Raw genomic sequence first — 19,220 nt, 5'->3', positions numbered from 1 at the left:
TAAAAGTCATCAAAGGGCTAAAAAACCATATGTGCGTTTGCCCAAAAGCTGCTTTTGATCTAATACAAAATCAAAAGCACCTCCGACCCACCTTACCACTGTTTATGAAACATACCGCTTCGGCGTTCTATTTCTCTCCCGTAGCGCTCCTCCCCTGCGGAACCGTCCGTCTCCCACAGGACCGCCTCCGCCCGCTCCCCCCGCGGCACGCCGCCTCCGACCACCGGCCCTCCGTCCACTGCCCCCAACGCGTGAGAGGAGCCCGACGTGTGAGAGTAGGCAGTTTGATTCCTTTGTTTTCTGTGGCGCGTGAGAGAAGCCCGGTGCGGGCTCCGCCGCCGTGCTTCGTCATGGCTCCCGCAGGAACCGGAGCTCCCTCGTCCCTCCGCCCTGCCATGGCTCCCGCAGGAACCGGAGTTCCCGTCGGAGGAGGAGAACGACTTCGCCGGCGGCAAGTTTGCCGCCCCCACCGAGGGCATCAGCAAGCCGCTCGCCGAGGTCCTCAAGGAGCTCGCCTACCCGCTCGATCCGTAGCGATTACCCATCGAACATTTGCTTCTGTCGTGCAATGCTCCGATCGATTGGTCCAGTGCAGGTTATGTTTGAGTAAGACATTACTGAGTTCGTGAGTAGGTGTCCTAATTTCGCTAATTGAAATCGGGATATTTCCTTCAGTACTGTTCTCAAAGTTGCAATTGGCGATTCGTTAACAGAGGATTGATCAACTTGATGGCTGATGAATCATTAGCTTGGACGAAAGTTACGACACTTCTATAGAATAACTTAATCCATGCCCTTTCTAAGCTGAAGAGGTTGCTGCTGCAGAACATGATTCGTTCGTCTGTTCATCCCAAGCGGAAGATGAGAACTGTTGGTCAGCGGGACGAAGAAAGAGGGGCTGACGAGCGTCAGTGAGAGAGTGAGAGAGTTGAGGGGAGTGAACTGTGGATGACATGTAGGATCCACTTGACAGTTTATTCAAAAGCCACAGCTGCTCTAACCAAACGGTCTTCTGCTTTTTCCACAGCTGCTTTCTCACAGCTACTTTTTCACAGCTCATAGCTCATAGTAGCTTTTTCAAAAGTCACAGCCCAATCAAACACACCCTAAATTTGACATATTTTTTCTTCTCAGCCATTGTGCTAAATAATGACAAACGTGATCCCATCATCCCAACTTGATAAAATTGCATAAACATCCCTGTAAGTCGCTTCAAGTTTGACATTGCCCCCACATACCCATTTACTAAATTTTGTTAAAAAACCACTTGCAATTTTTTAAAACGTGTTAAATCAGTTAAGTTTGCGTACAACAAGTAGGTATTTGCAACAGAATTAAAGGGGGGTTGAGTATGCAATAAAATAATTTATGGAGAGCAATATCAAACTTGAGGTGATTTATGGGGGTGTTCGTACTATTGTACCTCCCAACTTAGGGCCTGTTTAGTCCCCCAAACTTCCAACTTTGACACTATGCAAAAAGAAAATTCCCCATCACATCAAACTTGCGGTACATGCATGGAGTACTAAATGTACACGAAATCAAAAACTAATTGCACAATTTTGTTATACTTTGCGAGACGAATCTTTTGAGCCTAATTAGTCAATATTTGGACAATACTTCACAAATACAAACGAAACGCTACAGTGTGCTACAGTGCTACAACAGTGATTTTGGACATCCAAATTCAGGCAACTAAACAACGTCTCAGCATAAATGTGTTGCAGAAGTCAAAGTCGTGTTTGACTGACTTACAAGCGGCCTCAGCTCTAGTCGCAGTAAGACATGTGAAATCTCCTCGAAAAAAAAAAGATATGTGAAACCTGTGAACATGTGCAAATTAGCAATTTCATAACGGTATCAAAGAATAGGGCATCCGATAAAAAAAATCGGACACCCCCAACCATAGGAAAAAAAATCAAATCTAAACAGCATATTCATAACGTTTTGGGGTAACAGCAGGCCACCAGCCGGCCCAACAAAGCAATTAGAGGGCCCAAAGCATTAACCAACTAAAAACAGGGATAAAACTACGACACGGGGTAGGGTTCGAACTCCATGAAGTTCACCTACACAAGCCACCTGACCACGATTTTGATCGTGAACAACAAGAATATATTCTTGCCTATTTAAATCGTGGTTGAACCGATTGACCTACTGGTCAGACTACTAAACCAGTGAACCAGCGGCCTCACTGGTTCTATCACCGGTCCGACTTTTTTTCTATACCCCCAACTCGGCGATCATGTTACGGTGGTGATTTTTTACGCATACGTTTGTAGTGATAGGCACGTGATAATGTTGCAGCGCGAGAAGATGGCTGTTGCGGTGAAAATTTTCTACGTGTATTTTTATTGCGATAGGTACGCGACGATATTGTAGAAGGTTTCAGTTGAGTACTGTTGATTTAGGATGTTGCAAAAAGTTATTCTTGATATTTCAATAGTTGATTTATCCTGTTGCAACCTTTTAGTCTAATTAACTAATTCATTTTGTTTTATAGATATTATTGTTAAAAATGATTTTATAATGTTGCAACTATAGTTTAAAAATAATATTGATTATACTTTTTAAATGTTTCAAAAGGTATGTATCGATGTTGTACTTTATTTTTTCTCAAGAATGTTGCATGAAATATTTGTATGGTGGGAATTTTTTATCTTAAAATTGGACAACATAGTCATTTTAATATATGTTTTTTATGTTACGAACAGTGATTTTTAGTGTTACAGTGGTTTATTTCGACGGAGTGTCCAATAGAAAATTTGCCCGATTTCGTAAAGGTTTTGCGCGCGGGAGCAAGTGCTCCAACTGCCATTCCGCCCCGACCACGCATATGGGAAAGCTCCGGGGACAGAATACGCACCCACCGGACGCCGCCGCCGCCACCACCACCCTCCGCCTCGCCGCGCTCCTCCAGTCGTACGGCCGCGCCGGCGACCTCCGTCGCGGCCGCGCGCTCCATGCGCACCTCTTGCTCTCGGGCGCGGCCGCCGCGTCCACCTTCCTCGCCAACCACCTCATCACCATGTACTCCCACTGCGCCGACGCCGCCTCCGCCGTGCGCGTGTTCGGCGCCGTGCCCCGCCCCAACCTCGTATCCTGGACGACGCTCGTCTCGGGTCTCGTCCAGAACTCCATGCACGCCGACGCGCTCGCGGCATTCGCCGCCATGCGCCGCGCGGACATCGTGCCCACGCAGTTCGCGCTCTCCAGCGCCGCGCGAGCAGCGGCCGGCCTGGCGGCCCCGCGCCCCGGCGCGCAGCTGCACTGCGTCGGCATCAGGCTCGGCTTCGACACCGAGCTCTTCGTTGCGAGCAACCTCGCGGACATGTACTCCAAGTGCGGTCTCCTGTGTGAGGCGTGCAGGGTGTTTGACCAAATGCCGCAAAAGGATGCTGTCGCCTGGACTGCCATGATCGACGGCTATGCCAAGAACGGGAGCCTCCAGGCAGCTGTTCTGGCTTTCCGGGATATGAAATGTGAGGGGCTGATTGGAGCTGACCAGCATGTCTTCTGCAGTGCATTGAGTGCGTCAGGAGGGCTCAAGGATGTATGGCTGGGTCGTAGCCTGCATTGTTGTATAATTAAGGCAGGGTTTGAACTGGAGACTGTTTTGAGGAATGCGCTATTGGACATGTATGCTAAATCTGGGGATTTGGAGAATGCCTCTCGTGCGGTGAAGGTTGATCCTGGAGGTTGGAATGTTGTGTCCGGCACCTCGCTGATCGACGGTTACATTGAAACTGATCGTGTTGATGAGGCCCTTGAAACATATACTGAGCTGCGGAGGCAGGGTATTGAGCCCAATGAATTCACTTTCTCGAGCATGATTAAGGGCTGTGCCATGCAAGCTCTGCTCGAACAAGGTACTCAGCTGCATGCTCAAGTGATCAAGACAAGTTTGATCGATGACTCATTTGTTGGTTCCACCCTTGTGGATATGTATGGAAAATGCGGCCTCATGAGTTTGTCCATTCAGTTATTTAATGAGATTGGATATCACACTGAGATTGCCTGGAATGCGATAATAAATGTATATGCACAGCACGGTCATGGTTGGGAAGCAATCCAAGCTTTTGACAGGATGACCTCAAGTGGTATCAGGCCAAATCACATTACATTTGTCAGCCTGCTGACAGCATGCAGTCATGCTGGATTAGTGGATGAAGGACTAAAATATTTTTACTCCATGAAGGATAAACATGGTATTGAGCCTAAAGAGGAGCACTATTCATGTATCATTGATATGTATGGTCGAGCTGGGAGACTAAGGGAAGCAGAAAAATTCATAGGTGAGATGCCTGTCAAACCCAATGCACATGGTTGGTGCTCCTTGCTTCGAGCTTGCCGGATGCGAGGAAACAAGGAGCTGGGAGAGATTGCTGCGCAAAATCTTATGAAGCTTGAGCCAGATAACACCGGTATTCATGTATCCCTTTCTGGAATATACGCATCATTGGGCCAATGGGAGGATGTGAAGGCAGTCAGGAAGTTGATGAGGGATACCAGGATTAAGAAGCTGCCAGGTTTTAGCTGGGTAGATGCTAACAAGAAAACACATGTGTTTGGATCTGAGGATTGGTCACACCCACAGCAGGAGCAGATATATAAAAAGCTTGAGGACCTCTCCGGGAGGATAAAGGAGGAAGGTTATGTCCCGGACACAACCTCCTTGCCACTTAACCTAGAAGATAGTGCAAAGGAGAGGCTTCTGCGCTATCACAGTGAGAGGATTGCCGTGGCTTTTGCTTTGATAAGCATGCCAGCTACAAAACCAATCATTGTGAAGAAGAATTTACGGATCTGTGCAGACTGCCATTCTGCGTTGAAGTTCATTTCTAAGGTAGAAAGCAGGGATATTATCGTTAGAGATAATTCCAGGTTCCACCATTTTGTTAAAGGGAGGTGTTTCTGTGGAGATTACTGGTGATTAACTCTTATCCACCACTCTGTTGGCATTAGAAAGGATACATATGGCATTCTTACATTGCTGCCAGCTGATTGTTTCACAATGCTTAAACTTTACTTGATGTCACAGTGCCACTGGCCCATTGAATGTGAATGTACAGTTACCAGATATAACAATTTTGATGCTGCAGACAAAATGCAACTAGAACACTATTTAGAAAAGGAAAAGTTGCGATGACATTGCAATAACAGTGATTTGCTTGCCAGTGCTTACTTAATGAAAGATTCAATGGCTAATTAATTAAAAAAGTCATCATTTGAAGTGTTTCATTCTCCTAAGGTATGCAAATAATTTGAGCCAGACAGAACGTCAGATATTCAGTCTATATTTATATATTTCGTGTCATTGTTTCATGCATGCTTTTATTTTGTCTTAAGCATGTCAAATAGGAAAATCTTGTGTCTAAAATATATCAATATTATCCGATCAGTATCAGATGTGCCTACTGCATGATTCCGTAGGAATGGAACAGAGTAACAGTGGTTCTAGTGTTTCTAATATCAAATGAAATTTAAATGACCTTCCTTGTGAGTATTCATTATAGTAGGGAACTGAAGGGAGAGGCACAATTCTTCTCTTTGCCTCTTGCCCTAATAATTGTTTTCACATGAAATCTGTGCTCCTTTTTGTTAGGTAGAAGAACCTAACAATATTAGAAGGAATAAAACAGCTTCGATTAATTGGCACAATATGCTTTCCTATAAAAGAAATCATTAAGCCCACTGCAGTGCAATTATCATTTTGCGATTTTGAGAACTTGAATTCCTTTAACTGTTGTGTAAAGATGATAATATTGGGGCACTGTCATTATTTCACTCATGAACAGGTACATTTCCTTCTGTATCTTTCCTCTTAAAATTATCGAATGAACTTTTCACAGAACATGGAAATCTGGTAAGAGCAGGTTGTTAATTGCATGGGTGTTTTTTTGGTTAAGTGATAAGGGCTTCAAAGTGGTTTCAACTTCTTTTAATTTTCTTGAATGGAAAAAGGAAATTTGGTTGCTATCGTTCTATGTTTTATAGAATTTCATACAGAAAAGTTGCTTCGTGCTATAATTTTTGCCTGTGGCTTTTTATCATCTTTATCCTCGCTAATTTTACATTTTCGGGATCAATTTTCACCAAGCCATGTTTTTAATGGTCAAGTTAGCGAAAATTACACATAATTTAGCTTAAATACCCGCCTTCTTAATACAATGATACACATCTCTCCTGCTGGTTGGAGAAAAAAAATAGCTTAAATAGTAGCAATAGCATGGGTTTTTGGCAAAGTAAAAAAGAATTCGATCCCTCAGCTTCTTACTGCATGTACCACTTTCCTGCTGATACTTGGCTATATTTCTGTGCAACGTTCCTTTCCTTGTAAGAAATGATCCCTACTCCTGCGGTCCTGCCCATTAAAACAAGTTGAGACAGCCAAAGAATTCAGAAGTGGCTTTGTTTGATAGAATAAAGTAGTATAACTAACTCAGCACTTTCTCCTGCAGAGTCATCATCATGTAAGTCAGCACGTTGTTGCAGTCATCATCTGGTCATCAGGATCATAAATACTTTACTAACTTCAGCAGAGAAATGGTGAAATGGTATTCAGTTGCTATACTATACTACTGCACCTTGAACTTTGTCAATGTTATTTAAACCTGAGATAAATTTAGTTAAACATCAAAGGAAGCTGTTGGAATAGCTAGCAAGTCATTTAAGACCTATCCGCTATGTAAAGATTTCTTCTTCTTTTTTAACTGAAAAACCTAGGATTTTGTCAACACATGGTTACCTGATTACCTCTTGTTTGCATGTTAAATTAGATATCAAGTGTCAAATAGCATCTATGTAAAACTGAATTTATGACCATGTGCACCAACTGCAGGATAAACTTAATGCGGCACTTGATTGCTTTTTACACAGACAATACAATGTTAGGTTATCGTTTTTTTTTCCTCGAACGTTATGTTAAGAAGAAGAGAATCCAAGATGACTCATATAACCCGAGCACAGGAATTCCCAGTGAGGTCGCTGGCCCCACCTGCCTAGGTCAGGGTGCTTTTGGTCGAGGTCATGTATGTTGTTGTGGCACGTCTGTAAGCTTCTCTGTGTAGGTGTGTGGGTGTGTGTTCATGTGCTCGGATTTTGGTCCTTAACCGGATTCGTTGTACACTCTTTTCAGTTTTCTCTCTTAATGAAATGACACGCAGCTCTCTTGCGTCGTTCAAGAAAAAAAATGCATGCACACACATACACCAAAAGGTTATCCACAATAGTGTAATATACATTTTCTGTGCATTTGTTTTGAAACAACATTTAGCTACAATGTGGAAAGCATTAGTGATTTCCTTCTAACTCCTTCCACTGCCCATTTTCGTACACTCATTAACAGTTTTTGACCCTTCAGTTTTGTTTTTGTGCTTGAATGCCTTATACCCTTTAATTTACTGAATCCCAGAAAATTTTACCACCCATCACACATCTGATGTAGCTAAAATGATATAATAAAAGAAACACATAGAAAAATAAATAAATAAAATAAAAAGCTGTGCGTGGAACATGATAATCCACTATCACATGCACATGAAGCATAGACTAGTTTATGACGGCAATATATTTAAGAATTTCACATAAGAATGAATTTATTTTTTTTTAAGAAAACAGGAGGGGTGCCCCCCTACTTGTTATAAATTAAAAGAGGGGAAAACTGTACATGACGAACAAGAAAAAGAAAGGAAAGAGGAAAGGGAAGCATACATTTACTTTGGGTGAGACCTTTAGTTCAGCATAATCCCTATCCAGTTTCTGTTGAGAGCTGAGTCTCTCCAAGATAACCTCTTGGTTACATAAAAAAGGATCGACAGGATCTGGTCGACCATTCATTCAATGCAATCGATCAGTTCATTCAATATGATTGATCAATGTATTTGACAGTATGGAATCCTTAAAAGACATTACTGAAAAAACTTTTCTTTCCAATCAATGTGATTGATCAATTCTATGTGTTCAATGTACATATACCATATCAACATGGTATGCAGTATGTTTCAGACTATAGAACTACGTGTATCATCTCAACTCTGAAATTGCATGCTGAAGATATCTGAATGACTTCTCATGGCTAATAAAACCCATAAACCAAAAATCAAAGCCATCAACAGTAACTAGATCAATATACTTCTCATCGGGATTGTATAAATTTCCTCGCACTGAAGCACTCTTTATCCTCTTTGCGGGAATCAACACCTGCAGAAGGTACAAATTTTATTAGCTTTAACTTCGAGTATATACAAATATCTTTGTGTCGCATTTTCTATCTGATAAACTACAGCCTACAGGTACTATATTGAGGAGGAGATTTTGCTTCAATTACCTTGTAAGGCACCCTTGTACTGCCTCCTTTGGGTGATGCTAAATTCAAAGGCCTGTCACTATGGAAAGCAATTTTCTCAGTTGAGATGAAAAGCATTCCAGCTATTGGACCAGCCGTGGTTGAAAGATAGCATTGGAAAGCTTTCACTAGTTTCTCATCTTTCTCGACTGCAAAGTATTCTCTGAAGACTTTGTCAATACCGCCAGCTTTGAGAACCTTTGCACCGAAGCTTAGTTTCCCTCTGATAGTTGCTGAAAGTTTTGGTCCCAGAGTTACTGCAAATAAAAATTATTTGTATCAGTGATGTGAATTTCTTTATCAACATATGATGTGGCTAGTTTATTGAGTATAAACTTTGTTAGCAGCTAGATAAATCTACTCGCCCTCCCTAGGAGGCTCTGAGTTTAAGATTAATCTCTGCTTGCCTTCTCCCTACGAAGGCCTTAGCCCTTATATAATGAGCTGGCCAAAACAGATCCAAACCGACTCCAACTCTATCTCTAAAACAAAACCAAACTAATTTCCAATTCTATCTCTAAACTAAATCTCAACTACTTCCTGTTGTGACGCCTTCTTCCTGCGCTGGAACTTGTTCCCAAAGAAGGTGTCCACAACACTTCCGCCCTCCTGACAGAAAAGCTCGTCCTCGAGCTTGAATGCTGGATATCTGTCTTTGAAGTCCGTTATAGGCTCCCATGTGGCCTCAGCAGCGCCGCGTCCTGCCCACTGAACCAGCAGGTCCCAAGAGTCCACCGTGGGTCGAGCGCGAACCACCTTCTCTGGAGTTGGGATGGCACGGCCATGAACCACCGGAGGCAGAGCGACAATGGCTGAAGGTACTGGGCCTTGGTGTTTCTTCAGGAAGACCACATGGAACACGTCATGGATCCTGGCCTTGGGGGGAAGACGAAGCCGATATGCTACAGACCCAATACGCTCCAGTACCTGAAATGGGCCATAGAAGCGTGGAGCCAATTTGGCACTGGATTTTTCAGTGATGGCCACGGCGGAGCGCTGGTGAAGCCGCAACCATACCCAATCCCCCACGGCAAACTCCAGGGCACGATGGTCCTTGTCGTGGGCAGCTTTCATGTAATCTTGTGCCTGAAGTAGTCTGTCCCTGATATCAGCCAGAAATTCATCCCTCTGTCGAAGTTGCTTATCCAGAGCCACTACTCGTGCCACACTTGGCTGATAGGACAGCAGAGACGGCGGATCGCGACCAAATACGACCCGGAACGGTGTGCACTGCAGGGCTGTCTGGTATGATGTATTGTAGCAATACTCCGCCCAAGGAAGCCACCGCAGCCAGCTTCTTGGGCGGTCGCCAGCCAAGCAACGGAGGTACACCCCCAGCACCCGGTTAGTAACCTCGGACTGGCCGTCTGTCTGCGGTCGAAAGGCTGAACTGAGGCGCAGCTTGACACCAGCCAGCGTGAAGAGCTCCTTCCATAGTGTGCTTGTGAACACTGGATCGCGATCGCTAACTATGGAGCAGGGAAATCCGTGAAGGCGAACAATGCCATCAAAGAACGCTTGTGCCACTGTCATTGCCGTGTATGGATGACTCAATGCGATGAAATGCGCCATCTTGGACAGCCGGTCCACCACTGTCAGTACCACTGAACGGCCGCCCACCTTGGGAAAACCCTCCACGAAGTCCATGGCAATGTCACTCCAGACTGCCTTGGGGATGTCCAGCGGCTGTAGCAGTCCTGCTGGATGCAGATGCTCGGTCTTATTCCGTTGGCAAACGGCGCACCCTTTGACATAGTCTTTCACCAGTTTAGAGGCGTGCGGGCTGAAGAAAGAAGAGCGGAGACGATGCAAAGTCTTCTGGCAGCCTTCATGGCTGGCGCCGTGAGCTGAGGCTAGAATCTGTGGCCAAAAAGACGAGGACTCAGGGACAAAAATTCTGCTCCGATGGAGCACAAAGCCATCGACTATGGACCAGGCTGCTCCTGCTGTGCCGTCCGCAATTTCCTGCTGTTTGGCTCTAATTTCTGGTAGGGTAGCCGCCTCCCTCTTGAATTCCTCAAACAGCGCAAACGTCGGCCTAGAGATGGCATGGATGTGGCCATCCAGATCGTGCTCGTCGCGGCGGGACAGTGCATCTGCGGCAGCATTCAATTTGCCGGGCTTGTATTCAACCCGAAAGGTGTACCCAAACAACTTGCTGACCCAGGTGTGCTGCGGGATTGTTGAAAGGCGCTGGTCCAACAAATATTTGAGGCTGCAATGGTCTGTGCGAACGATGAAGTCCCGAACCCAAAGGTAAGGCCGCCAATGGCGCACTGCCTGAACCAGACCAATGAGTTCCCTCTCGTAAGCAGCCAGTTTGGAGTGTTGTGGCGCCACTGTTTTGCTGAAGAAAGCGATTGGTCCTGTATCCTGATGCAAGACGGCGCCAAAACCAGAACCGGATGCGTCGCAGTCTACCACGAATGGTCTGTCAAAATCTGGGAGCTGCAGAACAGGGCCGGTAGTCAGGGCGGTCTTCAGGGCTTCGAACGCCGTCGTTGCTGCTGGGCTCCACTGGAATGCCTCCCGCTTCAGCAGCGCCGTCAGTGGAGCTGCGATAATGCCGTAGTTGGCAATAAACCGGCGGTAATAACCGGTGAGACCCAGAAATCCCCGGAGAGCCTTAACTGAGCGAGGAACGGGCCATGCTTGAACTGCAGCAATCTTCTCGGCGTCCATGGCGACAGCGTTGTTGGCAATGACATGGCCCAAGTAGTGGACGCTGCGTGCTCCGAACAGGCACTTGGACTTCTTGAGGACGAGACCGTGGCTGCGTAGGACAGCAAAGACAGCACGGACGTGTTGCAGGTGTTCTGACCATGTCTTGCTGAAGATGAGGATATCATCGAAGAACACCAGAACGCAGCGACGGAGGAAGGGGCGGAGCACCGCATTCATTAGCGCCTGGAATGTGGATGGTGCATTGGTGAGGCCGAAAGGCATGACCAGGAACTCGAAATGCCCATGGTGGGTGCGGAACGCTGTCTTCTCAATGTCATCAGGATGCATGCGGACCTGATGGTAGCCACTGCGGAGATCCAATTTGGTGAAGAAGACAGCCCCTTTGAGTTCATCCAGCAGTTCCTCCACGACGGGTATGGGGAATTTATCGCGGATCGTCTTGTGATTGAGTGCTCGGTAGTCAACGCAGAAACGCCAGTCGCCATCCCGCTTGCGCACGAGCAGCACTGGTGATGAGAATGCTGATGTACTGGCCCGGATGATCCCCTGCTCTAACATGGATTGGCACTGATTTTCAATTTCATCTTTTAGCAGTTGGGGGTAGCGGTAGGGGCGGACTGCCACAGGTGGCGTTGCTGGTAGCAGGTGGATCCTGTGATCAAATGCCCGTGGCGGGGGCAGACCTGATGGTGCTAAGAAGAGGTCCGCGAACTCCTGAATGAGCAGTGCCAGGAGGTCTGAGGCTTCAGTGGCTGCAAGACGGGGAGGGGGAGTGGCGTTGACGCCCACCCATTGGACCCTGTGATCGTGGCGCCAGAAGGTCATTGATAGATGGCTGAAGTCCCAAAGAATTGGGCCAAGAGTCCGCAACCAGTCGCAGCCTAGGACCAATTCAAATCCTTGCAGTGGAATCACAAACATGGAGATGCAGAAATCCTCCCGACCGATGCGGACAGGCACATTGTGGCAGACCCCCGCAGATGGTACACGGTCACCATTGGCGACGCCCACGGTGAGGCCAGGCCGCGCTTCTGGAAGCAGCCCAAGTTGGGCTGCTGTAGCTTCAGCAATGAATGAGTGCGTGGAACCTGAATCCACTAGTGCTGTGAGGGTGGCGTCCCTGATGCTGGTGGAAAGCTGCAGGGTGGCGCTGGATTGGATTCCGGTGATGGCGTTGACTGAAATAGTTGGTTCGTCGATAGCCGCGCCGTCAGCAGTGTCTTGGTCGTCATTCAATTCCATTCAGTAGATGCCTTTCATGGAGCATTGGCGGGCGTGCTCGCGGGAGAATTTCTCAGGGCAATTGAAGCACAACCCATCCACGCGCCGCTGAGCCATCTCTTCCGGCGTGAGGCGTGTGAATCTAGCGCCAGGTGGGGCCGCGGGCTTGACAGGCGCGCCCGGCGTGGCAGATGATGCACTGGAGGCAGGAGGGGTTGAGGGCGACCAGGCTGGAGCAGCGGAGAACGAGCCTGTGCGGGAGGACGAGCGCGTTGAACGCGGCAAAGAGCGGGAGCTGTCGTCCACCACCTGTGTGCGGCGCTCGTATGCGCGGGCCAGCGCCATGGCGTCCTCGAACGACGCGGGTTTGTGCATCTCAACGTCCATGCGCATGGGTTGGAGAAGGCCGGCTGTGAAGATATCGATCTGCTGTTGTTCCGTGACTCCCTCGCACCGTGCCAGGAGCATGAGGAATTGCTCCTGGTACTCCTCAACAGATCCCGTGCGCCGCAGTTGGGTCAGCTCGCCAAGGGGGTTGCTGCGCACGGGCGGTCCAAACCGCTTGTTGACGCCGTCGACGAAATCAGGCCAAGTGGGGACGCCGCGATTCTTCTCCAGACGATAGTACCATTGGCCGGCGGCGCCCTCCAGATAGAAGGTTGCTGTCCAAACCTTCTGATCCTCCGGTGTGGCCTGAGAGCGGAAGAACTGCTCACACTTGTGCAGCCACCCTAGGGGATCCTCGGCACCGTCATACTTGGGAAAGCGAAGCTTGTGAACCGGCGACGGCGGTGGTCCATACTTGGCATGGCTTACAGACGAGGATCCCGTGGCGTCAAAACGCCCGTTCTTCTCCAAGACTTGGGTCTGCACATTGTTGATTGAGGAAGCAAGGCGGCTCTGTTCCTTGCGGACAGATTCCAGCTCTCTGTCAAGCTTAAGACTGATGTCGTTCATCTTGGAGATCATCTTGGCGACAGCATCTTCGAAGGCGGCTTGGGTGACAAAGGAGTCGCCCATGGTTGCAGACACAGCGCTGGAAGGCAGCAGATGGGGCGGCGGCAGGCCTGGCGTGGTGATCAGGCTCCAGGAAGAGGAAAGAGGTCTGAATACCAAAGATGATGTGGCTAGTTTATTGAGTATAAACTTTGTTAGCAGCTAGATAAATCTACTCGCCCTCCCTAGGAGGCTCTGAGTTTAAGATTAATCTCTGCTTGCCTTCTCCCTACGAAGGCCTTAGCCCTTATATAATGAGCTGGCCAAAACAGATCCAAACCGACTCCAACTCTATCTCTAAAACAAAACCAAACTAATTTCCAATTCTATCTCTAAACTAAATCTCAACTACTTCCTGTTGTGACGCCTTCTTCCTGCGCTGGAACTTGTTCCCAAAGAAGGTGTCCACAACAACATAACACAACTTTCATTTGTGAAAAAGGACAGGGGTTGAATTCTTACAGTGTTCTTTGAAACCTTGCATGTAGTTATCTGTTTTCTGGCTCAATTTGCTCATCCGATAAATGAAGGAACTCTTATCTGTATCATGCAAAGGATACCAAATCAGTATTGGCACACAAAATAAAGTTATTGCAGAAGGAGAGCTGGGAAAGCGGGCTGTGTGATTCTTACTCTTTTTGTGAATCAAGGCAGAACAGGAAGGTTTTCCTTGTGTTTCCTCATCGGCATAAGCAAACGAAACCAACGGAATTCCAATGACATGCTCCTGGGTGAAACTCTCCATTGCTTGGAGAAGCTCTATCTACGATTCTGCTTGGATGCTGGGATTTCCTCCTTGCCTGTGAGAAGTTGATGCCTGCTAGTGCCCAGAGTCTGAGCCATATGTGTGCATTTATATGGAGAAGCTACGAAAAAGGCAACTTTATTCCAGGGGACAATGTGGACATGTGGTGTAACTGAATCAGAACTTTATGCTGCATACTCACCATCGCCTCATCAGGGACAAAAGCAAGGCCTGCTTTCTTGACTAAAGAAATGGGCATGGGCAGAACAGTTGTAGCTTTCAACCCAGCCAATGGGGAGGTACCAATGCATTTCTTTCCTACTCCTCTTTCTATTGCTTACCCTTACTACAAGGTGTTGATGAGACACTGATGACAAGCTTATTTTTATAAGGTTCTGATGGGAGCACATATAGGTTTTGCTACTTATATAATATAATGAACTCTAATTAGTCTATGACACATAGAGCATAACTGATTCTTCTTCCCATTAAGGAAATATGTTCATGGAGAGTGGAGAGGGAAGTAAAACATACACGTGGTCGGTTCAAAACTGAAACCAAACCACTGCTATACACTTGGTTCCGGTATATGTGTCCCTTTCACGCATACTTGAGCCATGCTTCTTGTGAAGAATGTTTGGAATCTCGAACTATCTAGAAAAGTGTGCACATGTTAAGTTTGCATGACAAGATCAATGCGACCTGCGTGCTGAAGATGTGCGTCATGAATCTGATGCTCAGTATGGAACAGAAGAGTAACAGAAACTAAAAGAAGTTTTCTTCTGTGTACTCATTGTCACATATTTGTTTTCTTATGTTCAGACACTGGGAGGAAGCAAACGCAAAATTGCTTTAATGTTTCAGTTGTGCTAATGTGGTAATTAGCCTTGTTCACCCATGATATAAGGAGTTGACTATCTGGCATTAATGACGCCATCCTTGCCTCGTTGGCTGATGAGTTTCTTCTATTTAAATCTTGAAACTGTTTGCAGTATTTTACTATACCTTAATACTACACTGCTGGTGAGCACAAAGCAAAACAATGATATTCTGCTGAGCCTTTCGGCTTAAGATGTTCCTTTTAGCTGTGGCTCCCCATTAGTGTGCCTTTTCACTTGCACCTGCGGGCCACAGCATTTTCTTTCAAATCATTTAGAACTTAGACAATTTTCCTGCCAGATTCACGGTTCAAGAACATGGTGGCCCAGGTGATGGGCTTGGACTTGTGAATGATGTGGAATGGGACTAATCTGATGTGTAAACTAGTCACTTTCTGCAATATGGACTTAAAGATATCATAATCTTGCTTTGTTCCAGGTCTCAGCTCCTCCATGCCAGGTGTTGACCTGATATTCGTTGAACCTATACAGAACCCTGTCAAAAAAGTGATCTTGCTCGATTAAGCCACTGGTATGAGCTGTCTGGTGACATCCTTTTATTCAGTTCCAAAATTTGTGATATTTATAATTATGCTATGTTAGAGATATTTCTATCCGCACTTTGTCACTCTTGATCTGACATGTGGCAAGTCCATTGTGCATGAATATGGCTAAGACCCAGTCAAGCTACCCAGCTCTACATGTACCATATCGACATGGCATGCAGTATGTTCCTGACTACAGAACTACGTGTATCATCTCAACTCTGAAATTACATGCTGAACATATTTAATTTGAATGACTCTCTATAGCTGATAAAATCCATAAACTAAAAATAGAAGCCATTAACAGTAACCACGTCAGTATGCTTCTCATCAAGATTGTACAAAAAAATTTGTACATCAGCAGTCTTTGTCCTCAGTGTGGGGATCAAGATTTGCAGAAGGTTCATACACATCAGCTTTAACTTCAAGTGCATGTCCAAATATCTCTGTAACATATTTCTCTATTTTGAGAAGGATATTTTTATTCAATCACCGTTGTAGGGAACCCTTGTGTTTCCTCTTTTGGGAGACGCTAAACTCAAGGTCTATCACTATGGAAAGAATTTGTCTCAGTTGAGATGAAAAGTATTACAGCCACTGGACCAGCTGCGGTTGAAAGACAACATGAGGAAGCCTTCAGTAGCTTCTTATCGTTTTTGACAGTGAAGTATTCCTGGAAGAGTTTATCAATGCTGCCAGCTTGGAAAACATCTGCATCAAAGCTGTTTCCATTTGGAGGTTTCTGAAATTTTGGTCCAGAGTTATTAAAGGGAAATGCACCAGAGCTGTTTGAAGGGTGGACCTGGCACAGTGGTAAAACTCTCCACTTGTGGCCTGGAGATCCTGTTCGAACCAGCCTCTTTGCAGAATTTTAAAAGAATTTTGAGGAATTTCCTTCCCCAGACCCCCACCTTGTGTGGGAGCTTTTGCACTAGGTATACCCTTTTTTTTAGTTATTGAAAGGGAAAGATTTGTCAGTCATCAGAAGTTTTAATTGTAATTCACTACTTTTGTTGAGCAAAAAAGGTAATTGACTGAACTCTTATGATGGTCGCTGAACCCTTTGCACGTACATATATATCTATTTTGTGGCTAAGTTTGCCAATCCGGTGAATGAACTCTTCTTATCTGTATCATGGAAAGGATACAATCAGTATTGACATGCAAAGTATAGTTGTTCGGAATAGGGAAATGCGGAAGCAGGTTGTGAGATTCTTACGCTTCTTCAGAATCAAGGCAGAACAGGAAGGTTTCCTCGTGTTTTGTCATCAGCTTATGCAAAGGAAACCAAATGACTTCCAACTACACGCTTCTGGGCGAAAATCTCCACTGTTTTCAGAAACTCTATCTGCTATTCTGCTTGGGAGTCTCTTTGCCTAGATATGAGCAGTTTGAGCCTGCACCAAGTTCAAGTCATGTGTGGGCTTTTTATAGGGTGCGTTCCAGGGAAGAGGGAACAATGTGGTGTAACTGAATCAGCACTTTGTGCTGCATACTCACCATTGCCTCCTCGAGAAAGGAACAAAAGCAAGGCTTCCTTTCTTGACTAAAAGAATGGTCACGGGCAGAACACTTGGGCTTTCAACCCAGCTGACGAGGTGCTGGAGAATACTGATGCTTTCATTTCCTACTGCACTTTGTATTGCTTACCACAACTGTTGAACTGTTGATGAAGCAGTCGATAACATACGGTGTGGATGGGAGAGCACGTAGGCTTTGCTACTTATGAATTATGATGATGAACTCTATCCAGTAGTTTATGGCACATAGAGCGTAACTGATTCTTTTTCCGTTTTAGGAAATGGGTTCATGGAGAATGGAGATGAAAGTATAACATATTCGTGGTTTGCATATTCGATTCTGTACATGTCTTCCTTCTCAAATCCCCAAGGTTAGTGACACCTTCCACGTATATTTGCATCAATTTTTTGTGGAAACAGGATCGTGAACACTCAAGAAAAATGTGCACATGTCAAATTTACATAACAAAATCGATAGCACTTGTCTGGTGAAGATGTGGCTTCGGTAAATCTAATGCCTATACAGCTGATTAAAATAAAACAAAAAGAATAATAGCTTAAGATCTTTTCAGTTGTGGCTCCACATTGCCTTGTGTTTTAGAATCATTCAAGATTTTAAACAAACTTAGAAAAACATTGCCCTGCCAGATTCATGGTTCAAGAACATGGTGAACCAGGTGATGGGCTCGGACTTGTGAATTTTGTGGAATGCGACTAGTCTGATGTGTAAAACTAGTTTTTTTTTCTTGAACACGCAGGAGAGCTGCGTATCACATGTAAAACTAGTTGCTTTCCGCTAATATTGACTTGATTCAAGGATATTATAATCTTGCTCTCTTCCAAATTTCAACTCCATTTTTCATGAAAGGCATTGACCTGGCATACGTGGAACTTATGCAGAAACCTGTCAGAAAGGTGCTCTTGCTCGGTAAAGACATTCAGTATGGCAGGTATTTGATTCTGTAGTTTTCTCTTGTAAACTTTTGTACAAAAAAACCTTATTTATTTTTATAAATGAGATATTCACATGGTCCTCCCCTGGTGTTCTCATAAAAAAATATGTATTTGAGAATGCTGTATCCTTCAAGAACATCACCGGAAAATTTTGTTTCAATACAATGTGATTGATCAATTCTATCTGTTTGATGTACATATACCATATCAAGATGGTATGCAGTATGTTTCAGACTATAGAACTATGTGTATCATCTCAACTCTGAAATTACATGCCGAAGATATCTGAATGACTTCTCGTAGCTAATAAAACCCATAAACCAAAAATCAAAGCCATCAACAGTAACCAGATCAATATACTTCTCATCAGGATTGTACAAATTTCCTCTCACTGAAGCACTCTTTATCCTTTTTGCGGGGATCAACACCTGCAGAAGGTACAAATTTCATTAGATTTAGCTTCATGTGTAGATGCAAATATCTTTGAACTACATTTTCTATCTGATAAATGTCAGTCACTCTATTGTGATGAAGATTTTGCTTCAGTTACCTTGTAGGGCACCCTTGTCCTGCCTCCTTTGGGACATGCTATGCTCAGAGGCCTATCACTATGGAATGCTATCTTCTCAGTTGAGATGAAAAGCATTCCAGATATTGGACCAGCTGTGGTTGAAAGATAACACTGGAATGCCTTCAATAATTTCTCATCTTTCCCAACTACAAAGTATTCCCTGAAGACTTTATCAATGCTGCCAGCTTGTAGAACCTTTGCACCAAAGCTTAACTTCCCTTTGATAGTTTCTGAAAATTTTGGTCCCAGATTTACTGCAAAGAAAAAAAAGATTTATCAGTGATGAGAATTTTAAACTAACTAACATAACAAGTTTAATCTTCAAAAAGAGGATAATGGTTGTATTCTTACAGTGTTCTTTGAACCCTTGCATGTAGTTATCGGTTTTCTGGCTCAACTTGCTCATCCGATAAATGAAGGAACTCTTATCTGTATCATGCAAAGGATATCAAATCAGTATGGATATACGAAGTAAAGTTGTTGCAGGAGGAGAACTGGGGAACCATGTTATGAGAAGTAAGATTCTTACTCTTCTTATGAACCAAGGCTGAACAGGAAGGTTTTCCTTGTGTTTCCTCTTGGGCATATGCAAACGAAGCCAAAGGAATTCCGATGACATGCTCCTGGGAAAAACTCTCCATTGTTTGGAGCAGCTCTAGCTGCAGTTCTGCTTGGATGCTGGGAGTTTCTCTTTGCTTGCCTGTGAGAAGTTGGTCCCTGCTAGTGCTCGGAGTCTGAGCCACATGTGGGGCTTTTAT

At 45.1% G+C, this 19,220-nt stretch overlaps 3 protein-coding genes across 3 annotated transcripts; 1 reads left to right on the top strand and 2 right to left on the bottom strand.

Annotated features, from left to right (window-relative positions):
• Window positions 1-2,738: 2,738 nt before the first annotated feature.
• LOC117840978 (putative pentatricopeptide repeat-containing protein At5g52630) lies at window positions 2,739-5,921 on the top strand. The gene has a single exon (XM_034721537.2). It carries the CDS (start codon window positions 2,837-2,839, stop codon window positions 4,931-4,933), a length of 2,097 nt encoding a protein of 698 aa, XP_034577428.1. The 5' UTR covers window positions 2,739-2,836; the 3' UTR covers window positions 4,934-5,921.
• A 1,917-nt stretch (window positions 5,922-7,838) lies between these two features.
• On the bottom strand, window positions 7,839-14,140 carry LOC117840977 (putative GEM-like protein 8). The gene is made up of 4 exons (XM_034721536.2): window positions 13,883-14,140; window positions 13,712-13,789; window positions 8,330-8,604; window positions 7,839-8,202 (listed from the first exon to the last, which is right to left on the bottom strand). Exons 1-4 carry the CDS (start codon window positions 13,992-13,994, stop codon window positions 8,026-8,028), a joined length of 642 nt encoding a protein of 213 aa, XP_034577427.1. The 5' UTR covers window positions 13,995-14,140; the 3' UTR covers window positions 7,839-8,025.
• A 3,889-nt stretch (window positions 14,141-18,029) lies between these two features.
• Window positions 18,030-19,204, bottom strand: LOC117840976 (putative GEM-like protein 8). Its single transcript, XM_034721535.2, has 4 exons — window positions 18,992-19,204; window positions 18,814-18,891; window positions 18,442-18,716; window positions 18,030-18,319 (listed from the first exon to the last, which is right to left on the bottom strand). Exons 1-4 carry the CDS (start codon window positions 19,101-19,103, stop codon window positions 18,143-18,145), a joined length of 642 nt encoding a protein of 213 aa, XP_034577426.1. The 5' UTR covers window positions 19,104-19,204; the 3' UTR covers window positions 18,030-18,142.
• Window positions 19,205-19,220: the final 16 nt, after the last annotated feature.

Source organism: Setaria viridis, chromosome 9 (genome assembly GCF_005286985.2).
Source record: "Setaria viridis chromosome 9, Setaria_viridis_v4.0, whole genome shotgun sequence".
NCBI lineage: Eukaryota > Viridiplantae > Streptophyta > Magnoliopsida > Poales > Poaceae > Setaria > Setaria viridis.
The sequence above is the reverse complement of the archived record's forward strand: the minus strand, read 5'-3'. Positions and strand labels throughout refer to the sequence as shown.